Here is a 14,202-nt window from a genome sequence, read left to right as displayed (position 1 = left end):
GGGAGCACATAATGTGATTAGCTCCGAGACACTACAGATACATTTGTTAATGGATCTTAATCCTAAATATGGAATTCTCAAAAGTTATGTTGCAAATGAGTGTTCTTATATATACATAGAGGCAGTGTCTGTGTAATTAGTTCAAATAATGTTGCCAAACTGACTTCATGCTTTCCATGCAAACTAAATGCAATGTTTGGTGCTAGAGTATCTGATGCCATATTGTTGAGTGTATATACAGAAGTGCTGTATGCTGTAAACATGAATAGCATGGTTGTTTTGAATCACATACTGTTTCCGAATATTCTAACCTTTCACAGACATTTAGAGCATGAAAATTTGCCTTTCAGGTATATGTTCTATTTGCTCACTCTGCAATCATTTCTTCTATTGTCTTTCACTAACCCTATTTATGTATGCAAAGCATAGGTTTTCAATTCGCAGATGCATGTTGATTTTAAATCTTTTATCACATCGTGTGCTGTTGAATGACTGACATAGATCACTTGCACATTTGAGCTGCTAACATTCACTGAATTCCTCCAGGCCTGGTAAGTACATGTTTTTATGCTTATTGTGCATTCAAAATCAAAAGAAAATTTAAAATATACAGTCTGAAAATAGTGATAGCTTTTCTTTTATATTCCTTTTTAGGTGAATAAAGTCATTGCTGGTGTTATTGACCAAACAACTGGAGAAGTTCTTTCAGTCTTTCAGTCTATTTTAAAAGGTTTTATTGACTATGACACTGGAATTAGATTGCTCGAGAATCAGCTGATCCTTTCTGGAATAATTTCTCCAGAATTAGGAGTATGTTATGATTTGGAAGAAGCTAAAGCTCATGCCTTAATTGATGAGCAGACTGTATTGCAGTTGCAGGAATTAAGTAATACAAAGCAGGTTATTTCAGAATCATCATTATCAAATCTTCCAGTTGTATCAGCTTTAGAACAAGGTCTAATTTCAGAACCTTTGGCTATTAAAATTCTTGAGAATCAGCTTTCAAGTGGGTACTTGATTTTGCCATCTACTGGAGAAAACCTGACCTTGCAGAATGCTTTCCAGAGAAACCTGATTTCGCCAACATTATATACAAAGCTTCTGGAAAGACAAGACACATGTAGAGATCTCATAGACCCCAACTGTGCTGAGAAGATTTCCCTTGAACAGATGGTTCATAGAAGTATAATACATGAAGAAACAGGGTTAAGACTCCTACCTGTGAAACCACAAGAAAAAGGTAGAATCATGTTCAAATGTGGAAGGAAGATAACTATTTCAAGAGCAGCACATGAAGGACTCATTGATCGGGAAACAATGTTCAGGCTGCTGGGTGCTCAGTTAACATCTGGAGGTATAATTGACCCTGACTCAGGGAAGCGAATGACTGTGGAAGAGGCCATGAGACAAGGGTTGATAGATCAGGACACTGCTTGTGGGATCCTCACACATCAGGTTCAGACTGGTGGAATCCTTTGTCCAAATTCAGGACAACGCTTGAGTGTTGATGAAGCTGTACAATGCAACTTAATATCATCTACCAGTGCACTGCTGGTATTAGAAGCACAGAAAGGCTTTGTTGGACTAATTTGGCCTCACACGGGTGAAATATTCCCCATATCGACTTCTTTGCACCAAGAGATGATAACAAATGAGCTGGCATTCAAAATACTAAACAATAGACAGAAGATAGCTGCGCTTTACATTCCAGAAACTTGTGAAATAGTTAGCCTAGATAAGGCTGTGCAATCAGGGATAATAGACATCAATACTGTATCTGTTTTGACCAATGTGACTTTACCAGATAAAATGCCCAGTGTCAAAGAATTAGAGACCCCTTGTAAAAATGCTGCAAAATGGTTATCGACGTATGAATTCCTGCCGTCTGTATTTCATGAGTGTGAGGAGGAACATGAAGATTCTGGCACAGAAGACCCTGTATGTCATAATTTAGATCAAGCTAAGAAATTATTCATATCTTATCTGATGGTAAATAGTTATATGGATGCAAACACTGGAGGAAGACTTTTATTGTATGATGGACAACTGCAAGAGGCCATCAGTATGTTGCTGGAAGGTGATGGTGCTGCATACAATGACGATGTGTCAGAAATAGAGTTTAATAACAAATACATAAGCCTGAAAGGAATTAACCTAAAGTCAGCTGGCAATGCCCACTTTAATAATGTCACAGACAGTGTTCAGGGTGATCTTTCAGGTGATGATACTTCTAATAACAGGAAATTAAATCAGTTTGGAGATTTTGAGAATTACATACCTTTACAGGGAGGAGATCTCCATATGTGTAGACCAGATGTTTGCAATGTTATTGGTACTGAGCAATCAGAATATACACAGGGGATGCTGTTAACTAACCCTACAGAACTTAGAAGCGTAGTAAGTAGCACTCAAAATTCCATGAACAGAAATGCACTCAGAAGTCTTCCAGAGGTTTCTGAGTGGACAGAACTGTGTAAGCAGAACAGTCAGAAAGCAAATTCAGGAAACGTTGAAGGATATCTTCCAAATGACTCAAATCCTAATCTTATTTCAGAAACAGAGAAAGAAGAGGTTTATATGGCAGACAGTCTGGGTAATGAAAACAGGAATGATAAAACCTTACAAAATTCCTTGAGTGTGAATGATTTGTCAGATAATGAAACCTGGAGAGAGCTGGAAAGGTGCACAAGATGTGGGCCTTGCATATTGCAAGATGATAATAGCAGAATGGTACTGGATAACAGCAAGGAAGATGATTTTCAGAGAAGTCTTGGTTCATCCATCAGTGCAGATACTATATATAGACTTCCAGAAGAATTGGTTAGTCAATGTGGTGACACACTACAGTTTGAAGATAATGAATATAGTGAACAACATCTGCAGGACTACACTGATGTGCTTAACAGGCCGTCCCTAGAGGACTATCTTTATGTACATGGCAGGCCATCCTTGGAGGATTGTACTGATTTACAGAGTAAACTGTGTCTAGAAGACAGTGGAGACATGCACTGCAGGCCTTCATTGGATGGTGATACTGTTATACATGATAGACCACCTGTGGGTGACAGTAACAGCACAGCACAAAAGCTAATAGTAGAAGAAAGCAGTCTTACATTTGACAAGTTACTGTTGTGTGACAGTAGTTCTGACTCATCAGTAGGTGGGAGTGATGCCATCCCACAGTTCGAAAGTGACTTGCAGCATGAATGTAGTGAGTTAGCCTCTGAAAATGACAGCTCTCAGTTTGATGATGATGATGACGATGATGCCTATGAAACACCTCAGGTTGATGACGATGACAGTGATGTGTATGCTACTCCACAAATTGACGATGATGATTCCTATGACAGTCCTCAAGGTGATGATGGTTTTGATACCTTGCAGTTGGGGGATGATGATACACCAGAGCCAGAATTGTCTGCAACATCAGTTCCATTAGGTTTTCTAGAGGAGAGGGGTGGTCTAATAACCCTGAGAGAAGAGACCAGCTCTTATCAAAAACTTGTGACTAATACTGAAGTTGTAAACGTAAATCTGACAGGGGTGCCTGAGAGTGTAAATATAGCTTCTGCAAGTGCTGAAACTATGGAAAGAATCCCTGAGGAGGAAGCGGAAAGAACAGGGAGCTTTGGAGAGAAGGAGCAAAAATTACCAGTTACTCTGGAGAGTGAAGGAAGAAAGGAGGGAGGCCTTAGTTCTTTACAGAAGATATATGAAGCAAAAGTACAAGACAGAAATGAGAAAGATGAAATGAAAGAGGAAAGTGACTCCTATGAAGATGAATCTGAAGATACCCAGGAAGGGGAAGATTATGAGGAAGATTATGATAGTTATGATGACTCTGACACTGATTCTGACAGTGATGAGGAAATGGATATTTTTTATTCACATCATCAATGTATAAACAAAGGTGACCAGCTGTTAATTTCCTTAGGAGACATAGAAAATAGCGATGAAAATAATCATAATATTGATGATTGTTGCTATTCTGTAGGCCACAAGACAGGATATGCTTTTCAATTCCAGTCTAACTGTGAAAATGGAAAACTATCCTCAGGAAAATGTGAATCTGCATCAGATGTTTCTGAGGAAAGATGTGCTGGTCTTACATGTACAAGTGAAGAAGACAGACAGCAGGAAACAGAAGATGAATATGGGACTTGTGTCAAAAGTAAATACATGTCACAAGATACCACTGAGCCCATTCAGTCTGAAAATACCTTTGACACTAAATGGACATCCTGTAAGAGTGAAGAAAATAATAAAACACAGCTTAAGGTTCCAAGTTCTCAGCTTCTTGATGATACTGTGACATCTGATGTTAGTGTAACTGCCTTCCTAAGTACAAAGCAAGCTACTGATAATGATGAAAGTACTAGGGCAAATTTGCTTATCTCAGAATGCTTTATTGATAGCATGAATAAAACCAATAGTACCATGCCAATGTTATATTCAAATCACGGGCAAAGACAGAGAGAAGCAGTATTTGCAGAGGAAAAAGTATTAAATAATATGGCTGGTACGGAACAACTGAAGGAAGGTTCATCCCAAATGGACAATAAATTCCTTATGGTTATGCCTTATGTGAGTGATGGTGGTAGTTCACTTAGTGACCAAGTACATCCAGTCAGCAGTTGGAAGCATGGTCAAGTAGGAGGAGGTTTTGAAATTCTTACAGAAAATAAAAATAGAGTAAATATTATGGAGGAATGTGATATGGGGCTAAGCAAAAGTCCCATTCAGATGGAAAGCCTTGGGGAAATATTTGATGCATCAGTAATTAAAGCTGATAGAGAAACTCCCTTTTCAAGTAAAGAAAAAGTAAATGTTGATCAAGCTTTGCTTGACATTGGAGGTGGTGTGAAGTCAGATGAATTCAAAGGAGATTTTAACATTTCCGCTTCTTTAAAACAATATACAAGAGACATAAAAGACAGTAGCCATTCAGAATTGGATACAACTGAATCCTGTTGCTTTGAGGACAGGGAAAAAGGGAAAAAGGGTATACAGAATGAAAAGGATTTTCTGCTAAATACAAAAGAAATGCTTTCAAGTGAATTTAACACTTATTCTTTTCCCCCAGCTGATACAGTGAAACCAAAGGAAATTAGCATAACTAAAGAAACAGGGAGAGTTATCTGTCAAAATACTGGTAATGTTCTTAAAGACTTTTCAGAAAACAAGAGTAGCAATAACAGTGAATTTTCCCCAGTAAAAGCAGATGCTTTAGGAAGTATTGAGGATGCCAAAGAATCAGGGGAGGGGAGTGAAGTGCTACCTTCTGGGAGTCATACCCATACCACCAATGTTTCTTCTGCAATTCTGAGCAGCATAGAGGCTGACTTGAATTATGGTGCCCAGAAAGAACATGAGACACTGAAAAACATAAAGGGAGAAAATTTCATGGCCAGTGAGACTTCTTCTCTTGGAAATGGTTACAAAAAACAAATGTCCATGGAGTCATTGCAAAAGGAAATGGGACCCTGCAAAGATTTTCAAGTAAAGGAAGGTATTTCACAATCCCCAGAAATGTCTGACACACTAATGGAAGATTTAAAGAATATATTACAAAGGAAATTGAAAATGGGACATGTTTACTGTAAGCAGAAGGGTGAACCCCTAAGTTACTCCGATACCAAAATTTTAATACAAAATTTACTTACAATGGTTAGAAGCACCCAGCTTGGGGATGACACATCTAGTGCATCAAATCTCAAACAAATAAGCAATGCTGTTAGAACTGCATTAGTGGTTACCACACCATGTACAGAGCCAAAGGACAGTGATGCTCCTTCATTGCTTTGGCCTGATTGCAGAAGTCCCGATCTTCTTCGTGATATTCTGAAGCAGGAATCCTGCAAGCAAAAGATGGCTGATCCAGATGAAAGAAAAAGTGAAACAAATGTGAAAGCTCCTGTTCCGAAACTTACTACTTCTGAACTTCTGGAGATTTTTCAAATCTCACCTGGAGATGAAAGTACAAGCAAGTTAGAGGAGCTGATAAGTGGTTCGCTTATAAGTTCACAGGTTGCTGGTATCACCACCGAACATGAGGGCAAAGGCAAAGTAGATGGGCTTTGTACTCTTTTCTCAACAGAAAAGTCAGAGTTTGGATCAGAAATTGCTAAAGAGAAAACATTGACAGATGAAGATGTCATTACTTGGAAAAGTGACCAGGAGCATGGGAAGACAGACAGCCTGTCCAAAGGCTTTATTGACCCTGTTTTTGAAACAAAAGAAGCAGTCCTGGAAGACACCTCCACTAGCATGGTAAGTAACAACAGCTGGTATGTGCTACCTATCCTGTGTTAAAGGAGTTGTATGAATCCTTCCAAGTGCTGGAGAGAATAATTAAACTGGAAAAATGGTTGAAAAATTAAATGATAAATTTAAAATAAATTATAGTTAAACCAAGGACTTCTATTGCTTATTTTCAGGTCTGTCAGTTTGGAAAATGTTTTCTTATTGTTAAAACTAATTTTCAGGTTGATGGAGTACAGCAATGTTTAAAGTTAACGGAGAAAATGCAAGGACATTTGGCAGTGGTTCAAGATATGAAAAGCCACCTGGATAACCAGAAGCCTATTAGTAATAACCTGGAAATACTAAAAGATGAACTGGAACAACTGGAGGTAAGTAAAATGTTCTTTATGCTTGTACTTCAGTGATGGGTGCTAGGAAAAGCCCTTACATAAAAAAAGAGAGATTTCAAATGTTATTACAGTAATTCAGATTTAAATGTCTTTCTTGATAGTAACTTAATGCATTTTATATATATTCTCTTTGTAGTCTTTTGAATCAGGACTGGCTACCTTTGCAATTATCCTAAAAAGGGACATGAAGTTGACAGAAGAGTTTTTAAAGTTTTGTAACAGGGATATTCCTGAAGAGAAACTTAAAGAGCTAAAGATAAGCTATGACTGTTTGCAGGAAGCATTTTTGGTGGTCTGTGATACATCTTCAAAAAGAGCAAAACAAATAGTCTCTGCTGTTGACTCAGAAATGGTATGTTTTGATCAGTGTATGTTTTTACCTTGGTTTTTCTTCAAGGTAGTTTGACTAAAAAGAAGGAATTTGGTTTTGCTTTATTTTGTTTTATCTTAATATAAAAATACAAGTATGATTCTATTTAATACTATAGAAAATATGACTAGACTCCAGGGGCATAAATAAATACACAACTTCCAACCACATCCTGGGCTGCATCAAAAGAAGCGTGACCAGCAGGTCAAGGGAGGTGGTTCTCTCCCTCTGCGCCTTTCTTGTGAGACCCACCTGCAGTACTGTGTTCAGCTCTGGGGCCCCCAGTAGAAGAAGGACATGGACCTGTTGGAGCAGGTCCAGAAGAGCCATGAAGATGATCAGGGGGCTGGAGCACCTCCCCTATGAGGACAGACTGAGAGAGTTGGGGCTGTTCAGCCTGGAGAAGAGAAGGCTCCGGGGAGACCTAATAGCGGCCTTCCAGTACTTAAAGGTGTCCTACAGGAAAGATGGGGAGGGACTCTTTATCAAGGAGGGTAGTGATAAGACAAAGGGTAATGATTTTAAGTGGAAAGAGGGTAGATTTAGATTGGCTATAAGGAAGAAATTCTTTACTGTAAGGATGGTGAGGCACTGGAACAGGTTGCCCAGAAAAGTAGTGGCTACCCCCTCCCTGGCAGTGTTCAAGGCCAGGTTGGCCGGGGCTTTGAGCAATCTGACCTAGTGGAAGGTGTCCCTGTCCGTGGCAGTGGGGTTGGAACTAGATGATCTTTAAGGTCCTTTCCAACCCAAACCATTCTATGATTCTGTGATTCCCTTTCTAGTCTAAGCTTGCAGTATTACACCAGCAACTTTTAAGCAAACTGCAGAGATTTTCAGACTGGATCACAGAAAACAGTAAAATCGTGACTGACTTCACAGTGAATACTAATGATATAGAAGAGATGAAGAAAAGTTTACAACTATTTAAAGTAAGTATTCTTTGTGGTGGGTGTTGGTGCTTCTGACAAATGGTGCTACTTACTATGAATTACTAGCTAGGTTTTGTACACCTGCTCATTAACCTCTTGCTGAAACAGATGGCTAGAGCTAATTATTTAAGAAGACAACTGCTTGATAATCCAGTAATAAACTCTTGTTGATTTGCTTTTTTTCTCTTGAAAAAAATTTTGATAGAGTTTGGCTTACTGAGAAAGCTATTGGTTCTGCTTACATTTGTGGCAATAAATCTGACCCTTTTTGAAAATATAATTTATAATACAGATATTTCAGTGATTAAAATTGGATCTTTATGCATAAGGTCCAGAATCTTTACTGAATTTTAATTACCTTCCAAATAAATTATTTGTGAGAGAAGAAGATGGGGAATCATGAAATGAGTCATGAAAAACAAATTGGATCAAATTTTTAGTTAAGTTCATACACGTCAGTATGTATGAATGATAAAAATGACATTGTTTTACTGTGCTTCAATAGGGTTCCAGGATGCACTGTAATTTCATAGGGTAATTTCATACACACGGTGTGTGACTGTGGGCAGAATTTGTCACACTGCTGGAAAGAGGGCTTCTCACTGTGGAGTTAAGAATGGGAATGCTTTCATGTAAATAACATTTCTGGGCCTTCAGACCTAGAACCTAGAAATGTTAAACCTAACCTGCCATAAATGTTCCAGAGTTGAAGGTCAGCCAGTTTTCAGACATCCATGAGAGAGCGAAGAAATAGAGATGTTCAAGATCATCTTACTCATTACTTGGACATGGACTGTCCCAGAGACAAACCGTGCAGAAATTCAAATGCTGTACCTGACTGTGTCAGAATGATTCTGACACAGTTTTGATTTACTGTGGCTAAATTGTATGCCAAAAGCATTTTGGAACAGGGGCTAAGAAAAGAGGGTAGTGATACTTGTGTTTTATTTGTGCTTAATTTGTCTTCATTGCTAGTCATTTCTTTCTTTTTATTTACAGAACAGGGCTGCAGAGCTTGCCTGTAAAAAAATGCAACTGGAGTCCACTGCGTTTGATACTCAGTTCTTCATTTCTGAACATGCTCAAGATCTTTCTCCTAATCAGAGCAAACAGCTGCTGAGGCTCTTAAATACCACCCAGAAATCTTTTCAGGAAGTACAGGAAGCAGTAACATCTCAAGTGGAAAGTTTAGAGACTCAGTTACAGGCAACACAAGAGCTGGGTGATCAGAAGGTTTGCCTTTCTGTGTAAATGTGTGCTGAGTGTTTCTGTCTATGGATGAGGAATTTTAATACCAGCATGCAGTATTAAGTGTATTTCTATCTTCTCAGCTTTTACTACAGATATATGCATAGTTCTACAAAGATGGTATTGATCAAGTATGGTGAATTCTCTTTTTTTTGTCTTTCCTTGCTACAGTCACAGAAACAGCGTATTATGGACAGACACAATTTTGGGCTTTAGGAACTGTACAGCTGGAGGTGACCAGGTCTGCTTTTTGTAGCAGTGAGAGAAATTTACTTTGAGGTTTCTCACAAGTGTTGTTTGCTTAGTAGCTATATCAGTAATTAAATGAAGCAGTGAACTCTTCTGGCTGCAGCTATATTGAGCAGTGGATTTACTACTGCACCATTGCTCATCACTTCTGTCCTGATGACGATTTTATTTTCCTTTAATTTGCCAGGTCATCTGCTTATGTGATCTTTTTTCTAGGTCTTTACAGTCAAAGAACCAGATTTGTTAAAACCTTGCTACCGTGGCTTGTTTTGACTGAGATGGGTTAGAGGGACAAACATATGGGTAAATCAGTTAAGATATTTACAGTTCTAGGCATGGGCACTGGGAAAGATATGAGTCAAGTTGGGACAGTTACCTCTTCAGCTGGCATGGCTGCAGTTGGCAAGCATAAGCAGCCTTTGTAGAGTCAAAGGAGGCTGATAAGATGCTACAGTGGAACTGCATCCCTTCTTCTCTCATAGAAGCACTGTTAAGACTCAGAATCACTACCCCATCCCCCAGTTTATGCATAATGAAAGGTGTTCTAGTATTCTGAAGACTTTGTATTATTTTGCCATTCTAAAAACATTGTTTCCACCATACAAAGAAACATAAAACTGAATAAAGGAAAGGCACAGATAACTTTTCTAGGACTTAGTAACGATAATGAGCTTGCATGTTTTGTTCTTTTCTACTGCTTAAAAAGTCAACGTTTTCTATTCAGGTAACATTATGCATAGCAGCAACAGCTAACTCACAATCACAACTAACCTCTGTTTTGATATCCTTTTTTCAGAATTAATAGTGTTTATCACAGGTTTCAAGCAGTTAAGAGACTGGATTTTCACTCCTGTCGTTTGGAGATTTCATCTTTCACATATGTGCATGGCCAGTCTTCTATTCAGCAATTCCATCAAACATGGTCTCTTTTACTTACAACATATTTGAGGTTTATCCATAACTTCTGTATGTTCATCTTACTCTTTGTACCACTGCTATCATGTTTACAGCATACTTTAAAAATGATTGCTTTGCAATATTGATGTTCAAAGGTAATTCCTCTTAGAGTGTCTGTTAGTTCCTGAAATGAGGACGTTTTGTTTAATTATTCAATTGTACTTGGCTCTAATATAGGATGTGGCTGAGCGGCAGCAGGAATGCAAAGAGAAACTGCAGGAAATCTGTGATTTGCTTACACAAACTGAAAATCGACTCATCGGACAGCAAGAGTCTCTTGTTATTGGAGACAGCAAGGCTGAGCTAGAACAATACCAGACCAAACAGGAGGTATGCACAGTTCTAGTCAGATAAGTTTAAGAAGACTGAGTGCAGAGGAGAGTGACTAGACTCTTTTGTTGAATAATACTTGTCATGTGAGAGGAGAGTAAAATAGATTTGTTTGGCCTACCAAAAGTAAAGGCTTAATGGCACGCATTTAAACTGCTGCCTATGAATACACTCCAGTATGTGCCAGTGGGAGAAAAACTTTCAAACTAGGAGACACTAGAATAGGGAGCATGTACTAGGCATTTCAAGAAGCACTCTTGGAGTAGGCATGAAATTTGTTATATATTAGCTTAAGATTGTTCCTATTTGATGTGATAAAATCATGCTTGTTTATTATGCTAAAATAATTTAACCAGCTTTTTAAACTGGTATCAGGGAGTGCTTATTTCTGTTCACAGTATTTTGAAGAACTTTGCTGCAAGGCTTTCTCTTGCCTGAGGCTTTCCACTGACTCACTCTTGTTTTGGTTTGAATTCTGTTTTTTCTAGTGTTGCATGCAATCTCCTTGGTGTCTTCCTGTAGCAGAGCCCTTTCAGTTTGCTTGCTTTCCTGTTGAGACATTGCCTTTCAGCTGTATCCTGTCATCTGTAAGCTTTCACTCTGTCCTGACTGATGCTGAGTTCATGATAAGGGTCTGAAGGACTTGGACTTCTTCCTTCTTCTCCTAGTAGTAGTTTACTCTACTGTAGAGCTCCAAATCAAGGTTAATAATCTGTAAAGGGAGAAATTTCCTTATTCATCTTGCCTTGCTTTACTTATCTTCAAAGTAACACATCTAGTTTGTGGAAGTTCTCCTTATAGTCAGTGGAAAGATGCAGACACCCCTAGGGTACCTCTTAATATTGCTTACCTGTCTTAAGTATTTATGGCCTAAATGGGGTACCCATGGAAATGAAGAACTGACATAGCATATGCTTCATTTTTTTTCCATTGGCTGTTTGTGACTGTCTAGCAGACTAGTTGTTATTTGCTGACTGATTTCTTGTGGGCACCGTTGTAGAAGGGTGTCTCAGGAGGGGAATAGGGGCTTAAAAAAGGTCTTTTATAGATCAAGTCAGAACATTCATCCTTTGTGAGCTGTTTGAAAGGGAGCATGGAGATATTTGTCAGAAAAGAAGAATCTTGTCTTGGTATAGGGTCCCCAGGAAAGTCTTTCTAACATACTTGCTGAAGTGTTAAAATGAGCTGAAGTTTTAGCTGCCAAACTATGTTCTATACTTGCTGCAAAATCCGTAGTCTAGAACGAGAATCGAATGTTATGTCTTGCAGCTTCAAGAGTGTTACGCTGCATATGAAGAAAAAAAACTTAATTATTTCAGTAACTGGATGAATGTATTCAACAGCATAATTATTGTAATTAAAGCTCCCCTCAGATAACTGGAAGGAAGATTTTTTTATCTGACTCTATCATAGGACTAGGCAAACTGCTTTGGATAAATTAAATTAAAGATCTGTCCTCTGTGAAATTTAATGGACTTAAATGTTCTTCAGAAATTGAAATATTATGATTGATTACAAATAAAGAAATATATTCTTATGGCATTTCTGGGCTGAACAAAACCAAGAAATATGGGAGAATTTACACCTGGGAAAGATGACTACAAGTTTCTGACTTTTATTCAGTCTCCTTATTTTTGCAGCTTTCTGTTAGGATAGTAATGGAATGCATTTTTCAGGAGACTCACCCTACTAACTACAGTAGCAGATTTACTTTATCTCTTGATATCTAAAAAATAAGATATATTTTCTTATGTGTACACGGAAATAAAATATTTGAGCTCTAAACAAAGGAAAAAATGGCCTCAGTCTGAATAGGAGTGTAAGCCAACAGACTTGAAATTTAAAAAACAACCAAACAGATGGAGCTGCAGTAACATTGTCAGTTTTTTAATCATCCTATCTTCAATTTAGTAATGTATCATGTGCTCTCACAAGTTAGAAAGGACCAATATGGTGCTTACCCTATAACAGAGATAGTTCCAATAAAGTTAATTGGAAAGATCTGGTGAATAATTTACTTACCCCTGTTTGCTTTTTTTTTTTTTCCTCAAAAGGAGATACAAAAAGACATGAGAATGAGTGCCCAGACACTGGCAGAGATTGTGAAAAACACTGAAAACTTCTTGAAAGAGAATGGAGAAAAGTTGTCACAAGAAGACAAGTCTATTCTTGAACAGAAACTGAATGAAGCTAAGACAAAGTGTTTGCTCCTTAGCCAGAAGGCAGAAGAGTCCAAAAAAGAACTGGATAAAGCTATGACAACAGCAATTAAGCAGGAAACAGAAAAGGTTTTTTGGCAACCATTTCATACCTTTATTCAAACTTTTTACATGTTTCACAGGATTCTTGCAACTTATTACTGATACACTGTGGAGAGATTAAAATCATATTTCATTTGGGTGACTTAATGAATTGCTGGTTTATTTGCTTTATAAAATAAACAGCAACATATATGTAAATCAAAAATTTTGTTTAATGTTAATGTATTTTAAATGGTCTGTTTGCATGTGATATTTTATAGTGCCAAAAGAAGATTTCTAAACTGAAACTGTGAAATTTCAATGTAGGTTGCAGCCATAGAACAGCTGGAAGAAAGTAAAAATACAATAGAAAATCTCTTGGATTGGCTATCAAATGTGGATAAAGAAGCGGAGCACGGCCGGAAATTTAAGCAGGTGATAGAACAGAATGGAACACACTATGAAGACGGAGATATGAAGGCTTTGGAAGGAGAGGAGGATGATGTCAATGGTAATCTGCTGGAAATTCAGCAAGACATTGAAACTCGAGTGGATGGACTAATAAAAAGCACAGAAGATAATCTGAACCAGCAGTATCAGAAAGTCAAGGTACTGTTACTGGGTTTATTCAACATTTAGGTGCAAAGTGTTTCAAACCTCATGCAACATGAGTGAATTCAATCTCATCCTTTCTGTCACAGACTTTGCAACAGGCACTAGGAAATTAGTGATATACAGTGGTAGGAATTTCAGTAGTTAGAATGTATTGTGAATTTGTCACTTTTTCACTGTTACTATGGTTGTTTCCTTCAAAATAAGAAAAAGGACATATTCTACAAGGTAGATGTTAAGAATCCTGATGGTGAGTATTCTTACTTTTTATAATGAAAAATTAATGCAAGTAAACAAAATGCAAAAAGCAACAACGTAAATTCATACCTTTTATGTGACTTTCTAAAAAATCTTTGTAATAGCCAAATGATTCAACCCCCTGAAATTCCCTGTGAACACTGATACCAATAGCCGCAAATAATAGTTTGCTGAAATTACGATCTTTAGTCCCTGTAACTTTAAAACATGGTCAAAGCACTAATTTAAGGCTTCAGAAGGCTGAGTTTTATGGCTTTTGTTGACTTACAGTTGAGCAACAAAGAGATTTTAGGTGTGGTTTGATGGACATGGTGAAAATGATTATGCTGATAGATGATACTATTTTGGATTTCTTT

General features: G+C 37.7%; 1 protein-coding gene across 8 annotated transcripts in view; it reads left to right on the top strand.

The window, feature by feature from the left end:
- Positions 1–14,202, top strand: part of DST (dystonin) — a 316,365-nt gene that overhangs the window by 200,109 nt on the left and 102,054 nt on the right. For 5 of the 8 annotated variants that reach the window (XM_074861758.1, XM_074861759.1, XM_074861762.1 and 2 more), the window contains 3 exons: positions 10,584–10,736; positions 12,791–13,024; positions 13,304–13,585. In XM_074861758.1, the coding sequence (XP_074717859.1) occupies positions 10,584–10,736; positions 12,791–13,024; positions 13,304–13,585 (669 nt within the window). Of the gene's footprint in view, positions 1–654; positions 6,271–6,485; positions 6,633–6,789; positions 7,006–7,805; positions 7,953–8,951; positions 9,186–10,583; positions 10,737–12,790; positions 13,025–13,303; positions 13,586–14,202 lie in introns of all 8 variants that reach the window. The other 3 variants (XM_074861756.1, XM_074861754.1, XM_074861757.1) reach the window with 1 other exon arrangement.

The sequence above is a fragment of the Strix uralensis genome, chromosome 3 (assembly GCF_047716275.1).
Source record: "Strix uralensis isolate ZFMK-TIS-50842 chromosome 3, bStrUra1, whole genome shotgun sequence".
NCBI lineage: Eukaryota > Metazoa > Chordata > Aves > Strigiformes > Strigidae > Strix > Strix uralensis.
Note: the sequence above shows the minus strand (reverse complement) of the source record. Positions and strands in the feature narration are given on the sequence as shown.